Raw genomic sequence first — 18899 nt, 5'->3', positions numbered from 1 at the left:
GCACGGCCAGGCCAGGTCGGCTGGGGTAAGCAGCTGGGATCCTGGGATTCACTGCAGACAGGCAAGGGCTGTGGACAGAGACCGTTTTTAGAAAGATTACTGGATTATTGGTGGCTTGCAGTAGGGGAAGTGGGTTGAAAGGAGCAAGAAAGCCTAGTTGGTAGACAGTGACAGAAACCCAGATGGAATGAAGGAGGCTGAAGGAAGATTGCGAAATGGGGGGACTGAGGAAACATTTATAAGGAAGTTTAGTATAGATATGATTTCATGGGCTCAAATGTGGGGGCAAGATTGAAGGGAGGGCTGACATTGACTGAAATAGAAGACATATTGAATGCAAAGTTCCCTGCCTCCCTCCCCCCTCCTTCCCTCCCTCCCTCCCCCCTCCTTCTCTCCTTCCCTCCCTCCTTCTCTCCCTCCTTCCCTCCCTTCCTTCCTTCCTGCTTTCCTTCCTTTCTTCTTCCTTCCCCTCTCTCTTCCCACCTTCCCCTCATATTCAGGCAAGCCATAAAGAAGTGATGTCAACTAACAGTGTGACTCTGTCTTCACTCATGCCTCTCTGCTGAGTACCCTTGGTAAATTACTGTCATCTTGCCTCATACTCTGTATCTCTGTTACTTTTCCCACTATCAGGTACCACACCTGTAACTTTCCTTGCACTTTCTCTGTCAAAGTACACAATTCATTAGCTTACCTCGGGAACTTTCCTTTACAAGCCTTATGCTGAAGGAAACAAACATGAAGTAAACAGAAATTTTCCAAGCCTCTGGAGGGATGTCCTTATTTATAGACTATCTTACATAAATGTGCATGGGCATTTAGAAGCTCTAATTTCAAGTATATAAAGTAAACAAAGTGAACTAAGTGATGCAACTTGTTTGGAGTATATTCAGAACTCCTCACTGACTCCAAACTCCTAGCCCTATCTACTTGAAACTATTTATTTTCTATGCCATATACTTCCTTTGTCCTGCCATGAGAAGTCGCCATGCAGGTAAGAATCACTGTGGGTATCCTGTAATGCATCCATGGAATGCATATCTTAAATAATTCTAGGCCAGGCGCAGTGGCTCACACTTGTAATCCCAGCACTTTGGGAGGCCGAGGTGGGCGGATCACAAGATCAGGAGTTTGAGACCATCCTGACCAACACAGTGAAAGCCTGTCTCTACTAAAAATACAAAATTAGCTGGGCCCGTGGTGGTGCATGCCTGTAATCCCAGCTACTCAGGAGGGCAAGGCAGGAGAATCACTTGAACCCAGGAAGTGGTGGGCAAGGCAAGAGAATCACTTGAACCCAGGAAGCGGTGGTTGCAGTGAGCCGAGATTGCACCACTGCACTCCAGCCTGAGGGACAGAGCGAGACTTCGTCGAAAAAAAAAAAAAAGAATTCTAATATTAGTAATAATGATGATAATTATTGTTTGTTCTAGTCACCTCATTCTCAATCTGGCAATCTAGGAGGAATATCCAGACAAGTTTGGGAAAGCAGAGTGATACCAGCAGGGCCCAGGCAAGGAACTAAATGCCAACTCTACATTTATATGACCCTAAAATTGACACCTCCTTAGATACATTTAAATTGTGGTAAAAGGTATACAACATTTACAATTTTAACCATTTTAAGTGACTTACCATTTTGATCATTTTTAAGCTCTGTATCATGTTGTACATTTACCTTATTGTGCATCCATCACCACCATCCATCTCCAGAACTTTTACATCTTCCCAAACTGAAAGTCTACCCATTAAACAATAACTCCCTGGCTTAGTCCATTTTGCGTTCCTATAAAAGAATTTCACAGATTGGGTAATTTATAAAGAAAAGAAGTTTATTTAGCTCATATTCTGAGAAGTTCAAGGGCATGGCCCTGGCTCCTGGCAAGGGCATCACTGCTGCCTCACAATGTGGTGGAGACGGTCAAAGGGGAAAAGGGCAAAACCTGAGGGGCATCCTAGATTTATAACAAGCCATTCTCATGGAAAAAATCCATTTCTGGAGCTTACTATCACAAGAACAGCATCAAACCATTCTTAGGAGATCCATCCTCATGACCCAAACACTTCCCACTAGTCTCCCACTCCTGACACCAACACACAGAGGACCAAATTTCAACATGAGTTTTGGTAGGAACAAACAAACCATATTGAAACCATCGCGTTCCCCACTGCCTCCTCCCCCAACCACATGGCAAGCACCATTCTACTTTCTCCCTCTATGAATTTGACCTTCTAGGTTTCTCATGTAAATGGAATTATGCAGTATTTGTCTTTTTACAACTGGTTTATTTCACTTAGCATAAAATGTCTTCAAAGTTGATCCGTGTGGTAGCATGCATCAGAATTTTCTTCCTTCTTAATGCCTATGTATAGGCCACATTTTATGTATCCATTCATGTATCAGTGGGTAGCTTCCACTTTGAGGCTATTGTGAAGAATGCTGCTATAAACATGGGTGTACAAATGTCTCTTCAGATCCTTGTTTTCAATTCTTTTTTTTCTTTTTTGAGACAGAGTCTCGCTCTGTTGCCCAGGCTGGAGTGGCTGGAGGGCAGTGGTGTGATCTCTGCTCACTGCAAGCTCTGCCTCCCAGGTTCACACCATTCTCCTGCCTCACTCAGCCTCTCAAGTAGCTGAGACTACAGGTTGCCCGCCAGCATGCCTGGCTAATTTTTTGTATATTTAGTAGAGATGGGGTTTCACTGTGTTAGCCATGTTTTCAATTCTTTTGGGTGTGTACTTAGAAGTGGAATTGCTGGATCAGATGGTAATTCTATTTCAGTTTTGGGGGGAACCACCATATAGTTTTCCAAGGCAGATGTACCATCTTCCATTCCTACCAACAATGAACAAGAGTTCCAATTTCTCTCTGTCCTTACTAACACTTGTTATCTTGTCTTTTTTTAAAAAAAAAAATAGTGTCCATCCTAATGAGTGTAAGACAATATCTCACTGTCATTTTGATTTGCATTTCTTCTAGTTATTAGTGATGCTGAACATTCTTTCATGCACTTGTTGGCCTTTCATGTATCTTCTCTGTAAAATGTCTATTCAAGTCCTTTGTCCATTTTTAATTGGGTTATTTGGGTTTGTTGTTATTGTTGAGTTACAGGAATATTTTACATATTTTGGATATTAACCCCTTAGTAGAAATATTATTTCCCATTCCATGGATTGCCTTTTCACACTGTTTATTGCGTCCTTTGATGCACAGAGATAATCCCTTAAATTTTACACCCTAGGACCTCTCTTGCTTCACCTTACTCCTGGCCCTGAATATAGCCCTTGTCTCTTCCACAAAACATTTAACAAACTTCAAGTATTTGAAATGACAGAGATCACCCTTGGGTTTCTGAAAGTTTAAGCACAGAATTTCATTCTTCCATGTGAATTCCTTTGACAACATGGGAGATTCAAATTTAAAAGTTGTTTTTGAAGCATAACCCGGCCTATCCTAATTGTTACAAGAGATCAGCAGCTTCAAAGAAGGTTTTCTGAGAGCACTTCCATTGTGCCATCCCTCAGTGGAGACAGAAGCTTTTGAACTCTTGTCAAATATTACAATATGCCAAGCACTGTTCTGTATCCTTTACATGTGTTAACTCCTGCAATCCTTACAACAGCCTTAGAAGGTGTATGCTATTTGGATCTTCACTTTACACGTTGAGGGAATGGGGACAGAAAGGTTGACGAAATTGCTGGAGGTAACATAGCTACTAGGTGGCAGAGCTAGGATTTGAATCACAGAAGCCCGGTTCCAGATTCTGTGCTCCTAACCAATGAGGAACTGTAGCTGATGCATCAGCTTCCCCACATTTAATTTTTAAAAGTTATTTCAGACTTTGGCACCTTCCAGTGCAGTTGGTTTCCAGCAAACTGCATTTTTAGGCTTCACTTAGACATCATGGCTCTTCTCCTAGCATTTCTTTTTCTTCTCTTGGCTTCCAGAAATGACTTACAGCCTATCCTCACATAAGCAAGATCTGAGTCTCCCTGCAAATCCATGCATTCCTGCTTAACACTCTATTTATGACTATATGCATGAGTGAAAATCAGGGCCAACGGTTAAATCCTAGGCATGTTGTATTAGGGCAATAACGCTCTATCTCTGCTCCCTCATCCCAGCAGACTTGGAGAGCTAATGGAAAGCTGCACCTGATTCTTAGATCCAAAAAAAGCAAACCCCACTCCTCTGACTCAGAGCCAGCAAAATGAATTCCTTAATAGCAGGTTTGATGTCTCAGAAGGCCATACCTCTCAGGGAAAGGGATCATTCATGTTCCCACACACTCCCTTTAGCTAACAATATGTTCTATGTTCTCATTCTCTTTTTTTTTTTTTTTTCTTTGAGACGAAATTTCACTCTTGTCCCCCAGGCTGGAGTGCAGTGGCATGATCTTGGCTCACTGCAACCTCTGCCTCCCAGGTTCAAGTGATTCTCCTGCCTCAGCCTCCCGAGCAGCTGGGACTACAAGCCCGAGCCACCATGCCCAGTTAATTTTTTGTAATTTTAGTAGAGACAGGGTTTCATCATTTTGGCCAGGCTTGTCTTGAACTCCTGACTTCAGGTGATCCACTCATCTCAGCCTCCCCAAGTGCTCGGATTACAGGTGGGAGCCACGGTGCCCAACCCTATGTTCTCTTCTATTTTTTCACCAATGTTGAATTTTAATGGGTTAGGTAAAACAACCCAGCCCAGTCTATCAAACAGCATGTCTTATTGAATCAAGTAGATTTACCCAGAAAAGCCTCACTTATTTAGGTTTGTGGGAATACTACAGCTGTTGACAAATGTCCCTGATATGGATTCTTTTCCCCTGCCTAGGTTCCAGTACCTCATTGATCCTGATGAGAAAATGGCTTGTTTTTCTCCTCCTGCTCTAATCACCGTGACTTCTTATTTCCTGCAGCATCCTGTGGCTCTACTTTGAGACAGGTACCTGGGTGTATCCTGTGTTTGCCAAACTCAGCCCCGTGGGTCTAGCAGCTTTCTTCTCTCTCAGCCACATCTTCATCGCCAGCATCTACCTACTTGGAGAGAAGCTCAACCACTGGAAATGGGGTCAGTGTATTTCTTTCTTAGCTACAGATGCGCTTCTTCCGTGCCTGCGTCTCCACTTCATCTGGAAACAGAAAGAAAAACTAACCCCAAACAGAAGCAAGGATGCTTACTATCTTTGTCCAAAGGACTCAGACAGGTTCTGCGAAGGCAGGCAAGAGGAGAGCGTTGGGGGTGGGGTACTCTTTTAAAGGACGTCATCAAAGGATCTCCTCTCCTCCCCCAAACAATGCATCATTTAACTTTGAAGCTGAAAATAATCTTCTTTAGAAAGCCCAGGACCTAGAGAACAAGGTATTACCATCCCTAGCATGAATAAATAAAATCAGGGGTCTCCCCATAACCCAAGTGAGGGTTCCAGGGACACAAGCTTTGAAAATATCAAGATTTCATTCTGAAGGAAGTAAGTCCAGATAGTGCTCTCAGCTCCTCCCACCTCCTCCCACCTCAGCAGTGCCTCATTAGGCTGCTCCTCAGCCTTCCATAAGACATTTACCAAATGAAATCACATCCTAGACTTGAGACTGAAATCCTCATTCAGACAGAGTCTCCAGCAATGGGAATATGTCAGTAAGTTAAACTTTCTCATTATAGGTGGGTAGAATCCTGTTGCTTCTTCCTAAGAAAAAAAAAAACCATCTTAGTTACTTTTAAAATGGAAGATTTCATTCTCCTTCCTGCTTCCACTCTCCCCACCCCACCCCAGAATGTTTTTTTATTGTTGGAAAAGTAACTACCAGAAAGTCAGGCTGCAAAACATCCATGACTTATTTCCCTACCCCAGGAGCAGCACAGGAACTCTACCCTGATTCTGTATATAAGGAAGGCAAAGAGTCACACCCAATCCCCCACATCACTCGCCCACATGCCATTCTGTTCTATCAAAATAGAGATGGCAGAAGTGCCATCTTCCGCCCAATCTATGAACTGGTGTGAAAACATAAGCCCGTGTATGCAAAAAAACCTGACAGTTTCAGAAGGTTCAGTACCAGAGTGTGTGTTTCTGAGAGGAAGCTGAGACCCTGGAGAAATAAGCATGCAACTGGGATGTATCACGTGTTTTCTACTCTTGGAGAATTTGACTAGTTTAAGAAACTCTCAAGGGCAAAATTCTCTTTGAAAGCAAACACTTAAAAAAAATGGAATACTAAAAATTACTTCCCAATCAGGATTCCAAATCACAGAAAATTATCGCCAAAAAAAAAAAAATGTGTTGACATTTTAGATGTGTTGACATATAATTCTAACTAGTTTTGGCTCCTCGAAGTTCTGGGTAAAGATTTCTGATGCCTTCCCCAAATCTCTCTCTATATATATATATTTAAAGAAGCTTTAAGATATTAGAAGTACAGAGAAAAACTTGATTACTTAGAGCTTAGAGAACAACAACTTTTAAAATCAATTGTTCAATAATGTATTGAGTTCAATAATGTATTGAGTTAATTTTTAAATTGTTACTCTACGGTGAATTTTAAACATCCACTGAACTAAAAAACAAAATTATCATCATATTTGTTATTATTGAAATTACTATTCTCAACACAAAGTGCTTAACAAGCCTTATTGTTTAAGGACTGCATCCAATTTTTAACTATAATTAAGTCCCAATAAATAGATAAGCCGGCATCAACATATAGACCCTCAATTACCTCATGTGCATGCAAGTTTTCATGTAAGTGAAAGAGACAATTGTAAATGACTGTGCTCATCTCTCGAGCTCTTTCTAGATTTTTAACTTTTTAAAGAAGAGAATGAGTGAAAGGTCCTATTTAACATCAGAATAAGATCATAAATGTATTAAATCTTGAACAGATCTTTATTAATTATGAATAATTTAGTAAGAATTAAAAGAAAAATTAGATTTGTTAAAGTTGCAATACAGCGAACACTTTGACATTGCTGAAAGCTAAGCAACCTATGTGAACACATTTCCCCGTGTCCTAGTCTACTGAAAACACTTTAAGGCTTTCCCCAATTTACTGAAGAAAATTCACACCCTTGGAATGACACACAAGGGCCTCTGTGACCCAGTCCCTGCTTTGGCTTTTGCTCTTCTATATTTGTGCCCCAGTGGCACCAAACTGCTGGTTTTCCCTCCACATTGATGTTGTTTCTTATGTCCGTGGGATTCTGTGTCTCCTATCCTTCAGTCTTTGCCTGGCTCATATTCATTCATTTCAACACTCACCTCTTCCAGGAAGCCTTCCCTGGTCAGCCCAGGTTGGACTTCATGTCCTTCCCAGTGCATCCCCCTTTATCTCCCAATCACCAGACTTACCACTTTATCACGACTGCTGTTTCACTACTGCTTTAGGGATTTGTTTTTCCACTAGACTTCAGGTGTCTTACGGATTAGGGATATGTCTTGTTCATCTTAAAATCCCTCATTTCCATTAGCTTTCTCATTGCATCAATCAGTGCAGACAATAGGATATCCAAGGACTTTTTTCCCTAGGTGTAAAGTAGAACTTTTTGCAAAGGTGTTCTGGAGATGGCAGATAAGGAGTGACTCTAATGACTGTAGAGTATCGGGCAGGGAGTTTAAGGAGTATAGAGGGTGACGACAAGGTGTACCAGTTAGAGAGTTGTTGAAGACATGCATGTTAGGGCAGAAAGTATTAGACAGGGGAAAGAGCACTGGAGTAGGAATCAAGAAAGCCAGGGTATGTCCCTCACCTGGCCACAAACCAACCATGTATCCTATGGCAATGCACTTCAATTCCTCCATGATCAGGCAGCCTCTAAGTAGAGTGGCCACCAAGCCCAGGAGGCCTGAGATGGTCCCTGTCTGTGCCTGCTGGGCCAGTGTTCATAAGATTTGATGCCATCTTGGCTTGGGCACTCCGCTGTCTGGTTCCCCTATCTGGGAGCCTTTCTCCAGATCTTTGGTTCTGGAAACTTATAGATAGCCACATATTCTGTCCAAAGCCAGAGCTAAGCTATGTTTTCTCTCCTTCCACAGCCTGAGCCCCCTTCAGTGAGAGCAGAAATTCAAATGAATGCTTCAGGGAGGCAGTTGGGGGCTGTGGTTAGAAGAAAAGTTCTGGTGCCAAACTGCCTCGGTTTCTATCTTGGCCCTGTCACTTGTACCTGTGAGACTGAGTAAGTCACTAAAGGTCTCTGTGCCCCAGCTTTCTCTTGTCCTAGTGGAGATAATGCTGGTGACCTCCTCCTGGGCTCACGGAGAACCTCAGATGACTTGCTGAGGATCTAGCGCCTACAGCAGGACCTGGCATACAGAGTTAGTCACTGCTGCTGGTCATCTTATTCTCCCTCATTCTCCCCTTCGAGTTGATGTATAAATTACCAGTTTCCCAGCTGAAAGTGAATAAAGGTAACAGCTACCTGACAGCAGATGGACAGAGATGAAGCAGGTCCTCAGGTACTTACAGCGAATAGGAGGTCAGGCTATTGGAGACTAGAATCTGTTGGAATCTCTGCTTCTGAAATCCTGAGACAGAATTGGAATCTCTGCTTCCAGTGGCCCGATTGGAAGTCACCAGCCAAGCACCACGTGGTCAAGAATATCAGGCAAAGTATCAGTCAAGAGCCATTCAATGTGACAGGATCTCTCTAGCAGTAGTTCTCTACCTTGGCTTTTTACATCACAGAAACACTAAGGGAGTTTAAAAAATAATAATTCCCAGGCCGGCCTTAGACCAATTAGATCCATATCTCTAGAGATGGTGACTTGACATGGGCATTTTTTAAAGCTTCCCAGTTATTTTAACTTGCAATCAGGATCCAGAGCCGCTGTTACAGAGCATTGCTTCTCAAACCTGTATGGGCGCTGATTCTCATCAAAATGAGGATCTTGGGGAACCCAGAGATCTTGTTAAAGTATGGATTCTGGTTTAGTGGATCTGGGGTGCAGTTTGAGATTCTGCCCTTCTAATGCATACTCCAGACATATCGATGTTGCTGGTGTGAGGACAAGACTCTATTACATCTCAGGACCCTGGTCTCCTCCCAGTGTGGATAATTCTGTCTACAGCATCCTTGTGCAGTGTGGTGCTGTCCTGAGTAGGCTGCTGGACTGAGAAGGGTGTTGGTGGTGATGGTCACAATAGCTGAATATCTACTCACTTTCTCCCTCCTCCTGTACCACATCAGTGGGTGAATATGGACAGGAGAGCAAGAAGGACAGCAATAGGAAACAATACTGAGAATCACATGTTAACTTGGAAAGTGTATGATGAAGTCCTCCCAGGGTGCGCAGTTGCAGGGAACTAGCTTTGAGCATCAGGGAGGCAGGTGTTGTCGTGGCCCACAGGAAGGTCCTTCAAGAACGCACTGAGGTTCAAAAAGCTCACAAGAGGTTCCGTAGGGCCCCCTGGCCTGACCTGTCACCATCTTACTCCCTGCCCTGTGCTAGCCTTTCTGTGTCATGAGGCAGAGGGTTGGGCAAGCACAGAGTCAGTTACTGGGACCAGTCATCCCCCCAGAAAGATTCAATTTCTGCTTTTTGGGAGGAGTTAGATGGAATGTTAACTTCAAACCATGATAGAAGCAGGCAGGGGAAGCTGTCTCTGGCAGGACATTGAGAGCTTGGCTCACCATGACTATGACTGAACACCCAGGCATGCCCGGGGCAGATTCTCTTCCACATTGACTGGGGGCAAGAGGCGATCAGGACATCCTGTCAAAGGCTCCCTTCTCTGCCCCTTACATGCTTAATTTTCTTTTTCTTTTTCTTTTTTTTTTTCCTGGTTGATTGATAGCACTCAAGGATGCTAACATCAGGACACAAGCCTCTTGGGAAGAGAAAAGCATCCCACAAGAGATATGGTGTACAGAAAGGGGCTAAGCACCTTAGGCCCAAATGGCAGGGCCTCTGCTATGTGGGGATGGTTAGAAAGACAGTCAGCTTACCCAGGGCCTGAGACCCCTCTCCTGTGCCCCGATGGACACATGCCAGGGGTCAGGCTGTCCTTTGTCAGGGCCCCTAAGACCATAGGTCCTTCTCATCCTAAGGACAGATTGTAAGCTGAAAATTCCAGCCTGGCTAAGTGGCGCTGGGATTGTGTCTTGGACAGAATGATATTGAAGCTTGCTTTTAATATTATTTGCCATAAACCAGGTTTTTTAAAAGGGAGATTTTCTTGATGAAAGCTGCCTAGAGGCCATTTAGCCCACCTCCTTGTTTTGTTCACGAAGGAATTGGATGAGGTTTGTCTTATTAACTCGCTTATTCCATAACAGAAGAATTTTATCGTGCAGTGACTCCACAGGTACTTTAAAGCATGGTCCTGCTGGGGCAGCATTTAGTCAATGACAAAAAGTTATCTCCATTTTGCCTTTCTTGTCCTAACTTCATCTCCCTAAACTCAAAAAGAGCCGGCTCTGGATTACCATTCCTCCCTCTTCCTCAGCCTGTTTCCCACAGGGGTTTCTCCAGCCAGCCCTCAGCTCCCTCTCCTCCCTGGACTTCTGCAGTGTGAACATAGGATTATCAGTGCTCAGACCTCATTTCTCTAACACCTGCTAATCAACCTTCTTGCCCTTTTCTGAGTCAGGCCACTGAAACCAGGCAAATGTTCTTCAAATTTTCAATTCCTGGCATTCATTTTCCTGGTTGTAGATACATAGGTGTAAATCTTTGGGAATACTGTGTTTTTATTTATCCTGAGTTCTAACTATTGGAATAATAAGGTATGTAATTCTATTTGGTACCTATGGTGATGTTGATTGAAACAATAGTTTCTTGGTCATGCCTGCAGAAAATGTTCAGATCTTGCAAAGATGGAAGCTAGAATCTGTTGGAATCTCTGCTTCTGAAATACTGAGACACAGTTGGAATCTCTGCTTCCAGTGGCCTGATTGGAAGTCACCAGCCAAGCACCCAGTGGTCAAGAATATAAGGCGAAATATCAGGGTTATAAAAATATTTCTAGCCCTTGGTACTATCTGATAGAGGATAAAGGAATAAAACAAGTCAGGGTGAATCTAACTTACTGTCTGCCAACTAGGATACTTTTGACTGGGAAAAATGCTTCTCAGTCAAGAAAATCTTTATAATAAACATAATTTTCCAATTACAACTTAAAATTCATTTTGCGAATTTGGTTTGGGTAAGATATATGATCTATTGTTAAGTCAACAGTTTCCTTATTTCCAGCTATGTATTATAGAAACATGGTCAGAGGGCCGGGTGCAGTGGCTCACACCTGTAATCCCAGCACTTTGGGAGGCCGAGGTGGGTGGATCACTTGAGCTCAGGAGTTCAAGAGCAGCCTGGATAACATGGTGAAACTGTCTCTACTAAAAACACACACACACACACACAAAAAGCTAGGTGTGGTGACGCACATCTGTAGTCCCAGCTACTCGGGAGGCTGAGAGGTGGCAGAAATGCTTCAATCTGGGAAGCAGAGGTTGCAGTGAGCCGAGGTCACACCACTGCATTCCAGCCTGGTGACAGCAAGACCCTGTCTAAAAAAAAAAAAAAAAAAAAAACGAAAAAAAAACCACCATCAGAGATACATTCCGAAGACTTAAAGAAGCCTAGAAACTGCTTAGCTCTGTAAGAATTCAAGACTAAGACCCTACTCGCCATTCCCAGCTGCTAGAAGCAAAAAGAAACATGATTTTTGCAATGTTCATGCCGTGTGAGTCCCTACAGAATAAAATGACTTTGGGAGGACCACAGAGACCCATTTGGGGACAGTCCCTTCTCTCCAGCATGTGGATGGGTATGTGGGCATTTCTTAGTGTTCCTCCTAGCTACTTGGTTTTGGACAAAGGACTCTAACCCCATGGAAGGAGCCACCTGCTCTCCTCCCCCAGCAGAGCTTCACACCGCCACGTCTGCTCCTGGGTGGCCTTTCTCCGGACCTTCGGGTTCTGTTGCATTTCTTAAACGGAGAAGGGAGACTTCAGTCCTTGACACCTGAGATGGAAGGACTGAGGTTATGATTACAATTAGGCTTGAGGGCCTGAGGATTGGTAAACAACACGGATAAAACAAAGTTTTAGGAACCCTCAGAATGACTCTAGGGGGTAGAAATTTGAGAAGTTTATATTGACCAAGTTTATATTGTCCCTGTTGTATGTAAGCTGGTTATTTAATTGAAAAAGAATTCATTAAAGGCCCAGAGTATACTCTACAGAAAGAGGTGGTACTGTGCTTGTACTTATAGACCTAATGTAGAGAAGGCCTAACTAGGGAGGAGAGAATTCACATCAGAAATGGAAAATAAGGCCGAGGGTGGTGGCTCTTGCCTGTAATCCTAGCGCTCTGGGAGGCTGAGATGGGAGGATCTCTCGTGGTGAGGCCAGGAGTTCAAGATCATCCTGAGCAACATAGCAAGACCCTGTATCTAATAAAAAAGCAAAACAAAAAAAGCTGGGCATGGTGGTGTGTACCTATAGTCCCAACTAGTCAGGAGACTGAGGTTGGAGGACTCCAGCCCAGGAGTTCAAGGCCGCAGTGAGCTGAGATTGTGCCACCGTATTCCAGCCTGGGCAAAGACCTTGTCTCAAAAAAAAAAAGAAAGAAAGAAAAAGAAAAACAGAAGAGAAAAAAAGTAGACACACCAATGAAAAATGAAAACAATGTGAAACCCATAAAGTTTGATAAACAATAAGCGTTGGCTGATGACTGGGGTAGTCTAGATTGATGAGAAGCAGACGAAGAAGAGAGAGCTTTGATCTTGAAAATGTTGCATGAGATGAACACAAGGATAGCCATGAGGACTGCATGACCAAGAGGTGGCCATCCTAGGAAATCAGTGTGATTAAGGGTCCACAAACAGGACTTCAAAAGTCCCAGTCACGATAGCCTTTAAGAAGTGGAGTTCCAGCAGAATGGAGTTAGTATAAGATATCTAGTGTTTACTGTTAAGGATAGAATTGATGAAGGTGGCAAGGTCTGAAGGGTGAATTGTGGAATTAGGAGCATGGATTTGCTGCAGGAATATCAAGCCGGAACTACCAGGGCTATAAGTTCTGGAATGGAGAAGTTTTTAAAGTAGGATTGATAGTATTTGGCAACAAGCGCAAAGGATAATGAGCTAATGAAATTTCATAGATTGCAGAGCTTACACAAAGATTTATGATCATTAAATATGGAGTACCAACTTGTTGGCTGAATAGAAGTCATTCTACAAATCTAATGCTATAATTTCAGTAGAATAATGCCCCTCTAATGAGCTTACTCAAACCTAATCCATATGCCAGTACTCTTCCACCAGGCTGATGAATTCATTTGCTAAGAGGTCACAGAATGACCCCAATTAGGTGAACATCCACCCTTCTATTTCCTCTCTAATTTGATGTGGTCTCTTCATCTCCATCTGCAAAGTCTCAAAGTTTGCTGATGGATTGTGGGTAGCCTGCAAACACTCACTCAGAGCCACAGCAATATGCCTCCTCTTAGCTGTGCAGAGCACCTGAAGGCAAACAGCATCCTGGGTGCCTGGCTAACTGTGAACCCAGCATTGAGGGAGGATGGCAGAGTTGTTCTCTGCCCCTGTCGTCATGGCAGCTATTTTTCATAACTCCCTAAATCAGAGTGAATCTTTACCCACAGCAAAAATACCCATTAGGGAAAGCCTGAAGCCTGAGGTCTGTCTCTGTTCTTGTTTGCACAGGTGACATGAGGCAGCCACAGAAGAAGAGGAAGTGATTGCACACCGTTTTCCAAGAACCAAGAAGGAAGAAAACACACGAGATTTTTCTCATCTTTTTTTTTTTTTTTCCTGATGGAGGGAGGTGGTAGAGCAACATAGGAGAGCGGGAGGGACAGAGAGTGATACTTAAATTTAATAAGAAGTTCGTGAAGGTAGCTTAACTTGAGAACTCTTGGTTTTTTGAAAGGTTGACTGCACATGCCAAAAACAACTCCTGCCATCTCAGAATTGATTACCTTTGACCTTCATGGAGGATGGTCTCTGGTTAAAACCTAGCCAAAGAAACTCACATAAACTTGGTGTTACAGAACATCTAGAGAGAGAGAGAGAGGAACTTAGAGTCATTTAAACTTAAGTTTACAGAGGAGGATGCTGAGGACCTAGATGAGAAGTTACCTGTACAAGGCAAAAGGGTTACTTAGTGTCAGAACCAAGGCAATGGCTTCTGTCTCCCGGATCTCCTAGCTACCAGTCCTGGGCCTTTTTAAAAAAAAATAATAATAATCCCAACTTTCCTTTAAAAACCAAGCATTTCAGTAAGCTCGTTATTTTCATGGATTGCTCATCCATTTTTTTTCAATGATCTAAAAATGTAGGGTGATGGCTACTACTGAAATTGTCTGTCTACTTGAGATAATAACAAATTAATTGGAGACAAGGGGAAAGTAAGTTATAAAAAATACTGGGAAATCTGTTTCTCTTCTAAGCAAGCATTCAGGGCAGGTATTAGTGACATTGTCAAAACCTCTTCCATTTGAACATTGATTAATTCATCAAATAAATGGTGTGTTAATACTTTTACTTACAGAAGAATCTGGATGGGAAGTGATAGAATTGTGAGAGCTGTTGAGATTGCTTTGCTACCAAGCACTTTTCTGAGTTAGTGTGCGGTTGAACAAAGCTGATTTTCAGATGCTTAACAAGGATTCATGATCCCTCCTGTGATTTTCCTAGTGTTATTTTCCTGGCACAAATGGCAAATGTCTATTGGTGAAACATATTTGAGTCTACTAGTCTGTCACTAGGCTTATACGGGTTGGGGTGTGGACACTGAAGAAAATTGCACTTGGACTTCCCAACCTAACACTATATAGGAAAAATTTGGTAAAAATGAGCAAGAGTGGTCTTGAAGAGGACAGAATATCTCAGGGAGGAAGGCAGCCCAAGCGAAGACCATGACAGGCACCAAGAAACCTGCTTAATCCCCACTTCTTTTTCTACTGTTCTGTTAATATGGGCCTCAAGTCTTTTCCAGATGGAGCTGGGAATACCACCTCTTTCCCCACATCTACTGCAGCCTCTTCACTGCTCCAAGCACCTGGTCTCAGCAGGAGCTCAGAAGCAGTTGCCACAGTGGAAATTCCCCAAACGTGAGGCCCTCGGGGGATCACTCAAATTTTCCACACCCCAAAGGTGACTCGGGCTTTGTACACTTGCAGTCACAGTAAGCTCTTGGTGGGGATGAGCCTGCACGTTTCTATTTTTTTTTTAAATTTATTAATTTCCATTAATTTACTGGGCCTACAGCCAAATTAAACCTTGATCGCAGCATGCCTGGCCATTGTGTAGTGTCTCTTCCAACACTAGAAATGTCTCGGAACCATTTCCCTTTGAGCACATACCTAAGCACACAAGAGCATGCTGGGTGCTGCAGTGGCTTAAGAAAGAATCAACAACAAAACAATAACACATTGATTAAATGTTTACAGTAAGGTACATGGTATTTGCAAATTACATAGCACTATGTTAGGCCCTTAATAGAAAATGACAACTATAGCAACCACATGATGATTCCAGCAATATTTATATAGTGTCAAGTAATTTATCACCACTCTCACTTATTTTAGCCCACGGAAACTTCATAAGTAGGAGATGAGTTACGTTCTCATTTTACAAATGAGCAAACTGAGTTTCTGATGGTGGTGTGCTGGGAAATGTTTAACAACCAGCTCTCTGGGGAAAAGATGTCAGGCTCTGATTGATAATGTGTGCTCATTTCCATGGTGTAAACTCTCACCATGGCCTTTTTCAAGCTGGCAGCATGCTGCTGAATGTAGAGTTGGGAAGAGATGTGCACAACCACTCAGTCCTCGAGAGCCTGTGCAGACTGGCTCCAGCGCACCTCTCGTTCAGAGCAGGGAAATGACAACTCCAAGGTCACACAGATAGTTGACTCCTGAGCCCAGTTTCCTTCCTCTTTCTCATAGAGCAAAGCAGTACCGGGTCATCCAAAAACCTTTATTTAAAAAACAAAACAAAAACGTGTCCACATCTTGCAGAGCTGGACAAAAGAAGGTGGTCAAGAGATCCCAAATTGGTGGAAACTGTCCCCATTACAGGAGGAGGAAGGACACTGCCACTACCCCAGGGACTGGCCTATACTCATGCTTCTGTTCCAGTGTTGCTGTCTCACATTTGAAACCAATTCTGAATTTGGGTAGAAGACTTGTCTTGTTGCCTAAACAATGCCTTAACCCCATTCTCTCCCCAGAAGGGTCCTACATTTCTTAAGCTATTTTCAGCTCCTCCGCACCTACTCACTTGCAATGCTTGTCATAACAGGAAGCCAGTTTCATATACTGTAATCCCCAAACACATTGCACCCACACGTGGGGAGCGTGAGGGGCTGAGCAAGGAGCGAGGAGGCCAGGCCTTCCAAAAACTGGAGGGGCTGAGCACTGAGCCGGCCCCAAAGTGGGGCATTCCCTCTCCCAAGCCCAGGATTCAGAAGCCAGAATCCACCTCCAGACATTCTTGTTTTCCTTTCCCATGCAGTTGCTGGTGACTTTTTTTTTTTTTTTAATAAAGCATTTGAGTAGGCAGCAAAGCCAGTCAGAACTGTTTATTTATAGCTGTGGATTTTCAATGCTGTATAAATTAGAAATCGTTGCTGAATGAGGCCCGCGCCCACTCACACACGCAGGGCCGCTGTCTGTGAGTCCTTTCACAGGGTTTGACTGTACACAGTCTAAAATGGGAGAAAATGACATGCTCCGAGTCAAATGACGGAGTCACAGCTAAACGGCAAAGCAGAAAACCAGCAATTATTTTTCCTCAGCACAATATGGGGAGTACGACAGGTGCAATTATCCAATATTATTTAACAGTACTGGTTTGTGGTGTAGGGAGAAAATAAAGGTTTCCGTGTCTTGGAGAGGAAAAAAAGAGAAAGAACTTGCCTTGCAGCTCCTGTTTCTGTGGATTAAGCTGGGTTATGTACATGGAAACTGGCCAGGATTCCAGAAGGGGATGGGAGAACCGCCTGGCTCCCTGGCCCTTCCTCCCAGGAGGCTCACGAGGAGCAGCACCACAGGGGCTTCTGAGCAAAGGTGCCCCCAGCCTTGGGCTACTGTGGCCTGAACACCCTCTTCCCCAGGCAATAGCTCCAGGTAAGACTGTGGGGAAGGCTGGGTTTGCTGAGCCCTTGTCCGCTTGGAGAGAAACTTCCCTCCTGCTTTTGACTCTCTTTCCCTCCGTTGAACTACCATGAGGTCAAAGAGCGTGTGATGAGAAGGTGGTCCACAAGAAATAACTTTTAGTCCCTTAACCAGCTCCCCTTTCCCACTTTCAGCACAATTTTTTTTTTTTTTTTTTTTTTTTTTTTTTTTTTTTTTTTTTTTTTTTTGAGATGGAGTCTTGCTCTGTCGCCCAGGCTGGAGTGCAGTGGCGCCATCTAGGCTCACTGCAAGCTGCGCCTCTCGGGTTCACGCCATTCTCACGCCTCAGCCTCCCAAGTAGCTGGGACTACAGGCACCCGCCACCACGCCCGGCTGATTTTTGTATTTTTAGTAGAGACGGGGTTTCACCGTGTTAGCCAGGATGGTCTCGATCTCCTGACCTCGTGATCTGCCCGCCTCGGCCTCCCAAAGTGCTGGGATTACAGGCGTGAGCCACTGCGGCCGGCCCAGCACATTTTTATTCCTGCTCCCAAGCCTTTGCTTAAACTGGTCACACACCCTGGAAAGACCCCTCTTCTTCTAGCTACTGTGGGATAAATAAGTCATCCCTCATGGCTTCAGACCTCACTGGAGTGCCACTTCCCAGCTCTCTGAAAAGCTTTTCCTTGCCCCTCCAGGGCATTTGGCCGGCTGCCTTCTCTCAACTCCCCTAGTTAACAGCTAATCCGCTCCACACACTACGCCATTGCTCTCTCCTTCACATATCCCCCTGGCTTCTGTTTCTGGAATGGTATGGAATGCCATGCCGACTAAAGAAAACAGTCAAACTTTTAAAGAATTAGTTAGTTGTATTCAGAAGTCTTACTGTGCACTACAGACCAAGGCCTACAGCCTGGGAACAGCCTTTCAGAGAGATCCTATGAGACTGCTCCAGCCCAGGATTTCAGTCCACTGCTGACAGACAGGAAGTGGAGTCTCAGGACCTGCACAATCACATCAAATTTGCTCAGAAGTTACATCGCAGCAGAATCCCATCAAGGCTTGGGTGTAAGAGTGCATCTGGTTGTAGATTACAGAGGCATAGGCACTAACCCTATTAAAGGTTTCGTCTTCAAAGCATCTTTCCAAAGAGCTGCACATCTTCACAGTCCAGGGCTTTTGTGAAATTCTGCTGGCAAGCAGAAGTGAGCAAAAGGCACTTCTCACATTTGCTCCTTTGTCTCAAAGCTGGAAAGAACAGAGCCTTCAGAACCAGACCAGATCTGAGTTCAAATTCTGACTCCCATGGCTGGCTATCTGTACTGAACCTAGAGAAAATCAGTTACTTTTTAGAAAAATGTATTATTCGCTTATTATTTGTTTAAAAATGTATAACAATTTCAGCATGTGAATAAGAGGACACAGTCTATCCAGAAGGAGCTTAAGTATGCTATGTAGGTGGCCAAAGGAATGCAAAGGAAGTAAGCATCCCCTGTTCCTTAAAGACCTTAGGCATGCCCGATTTTATTCCAACTCGCTGCTGTCCTAAGAGGGGCACTAGTCAGCCCCTTGGAGAGGGACTCACTTTGGATAAAAATAGTTTACTCCTCTGAGCCTTGGTTCCTTGTCTGCAAAATTAGATGATGATACCACCACAATTAAATAAGGTAATTTAAAGTGGTGGATGCAAGTGCCTGGCACCCAAGATCTCCATCTGATATAGTTTGGGTGTTGTCTCCTCGAAACCTCATGTTGAATCATGATCCCCAGTGTTGGAGGTGGGGCCTGGTGGGAGGTGTTTGGATCATGGGAGTGGATTTCTGATGAATGATT

General features: G+C 43.7%; 1 protein-coding gene and 1 long non-coding RNA gene across 3 annotated transcripts in view; one reads left to right on the top strand and one right to left on the bottom strand.

The window, feature by feature from the left end:
• The window catches only part of ADTRP (androgen-dependent TFPI-regulating protein), a 65690-nt gene extending 51188 nt beyond the window's left edge, over positions 1-14502 (top strand). For both annotated transcript variants that reach the window (XM_011962693.1, XM_011962692.1), the window contains 2 exons: positions 4911-5062; positions 13651-14502. In XM_011962693.1, coding sequence (XP_011818083.1) covers positions 4911-5062; positions 13651-13685 — 187 coding nt within the window. In that variant the 3' untranslated portion in view covers positions 13686-14502. The remainder of the gene's footprint in view (positions 1-4910; positions 5063-13650) is intronic.
• On the bottom strand, positions 2502-18398 carry LOC105526642. The gene is made up of 2 exons (XR_001004112.1): positions 18071-18398; positions 2502-5678 (listed from the first exon to the last, which is right to left on the bottom strand). It is a non-coding gene; the product is annotated as an uncharacterized LOC105526642 (long non-coding RNA).
• Positions 18399-18899: the final 501 nt, after the last annotated feature.

The sequence above is a fragment of the Colobus angolensis genome, unplaced genomic scaffold (genome assembly GCF_000951035.1).
Source record: "Colobus angolensis palliatus isolate OR3802 unplaced genomic scaffold, Cang.pa_1.0 Scaffold6, whole genome shotgun sequence".
Taxonomy (NCBI): Eukaryota; Metazoa; Chordata; class Mammalia; order Primates; family Cercopithecidae; genus Colobus; species Colobus angolensis.
This window is presented reverse-complemented; position numbering and strand designations above follow the sequence as displayed.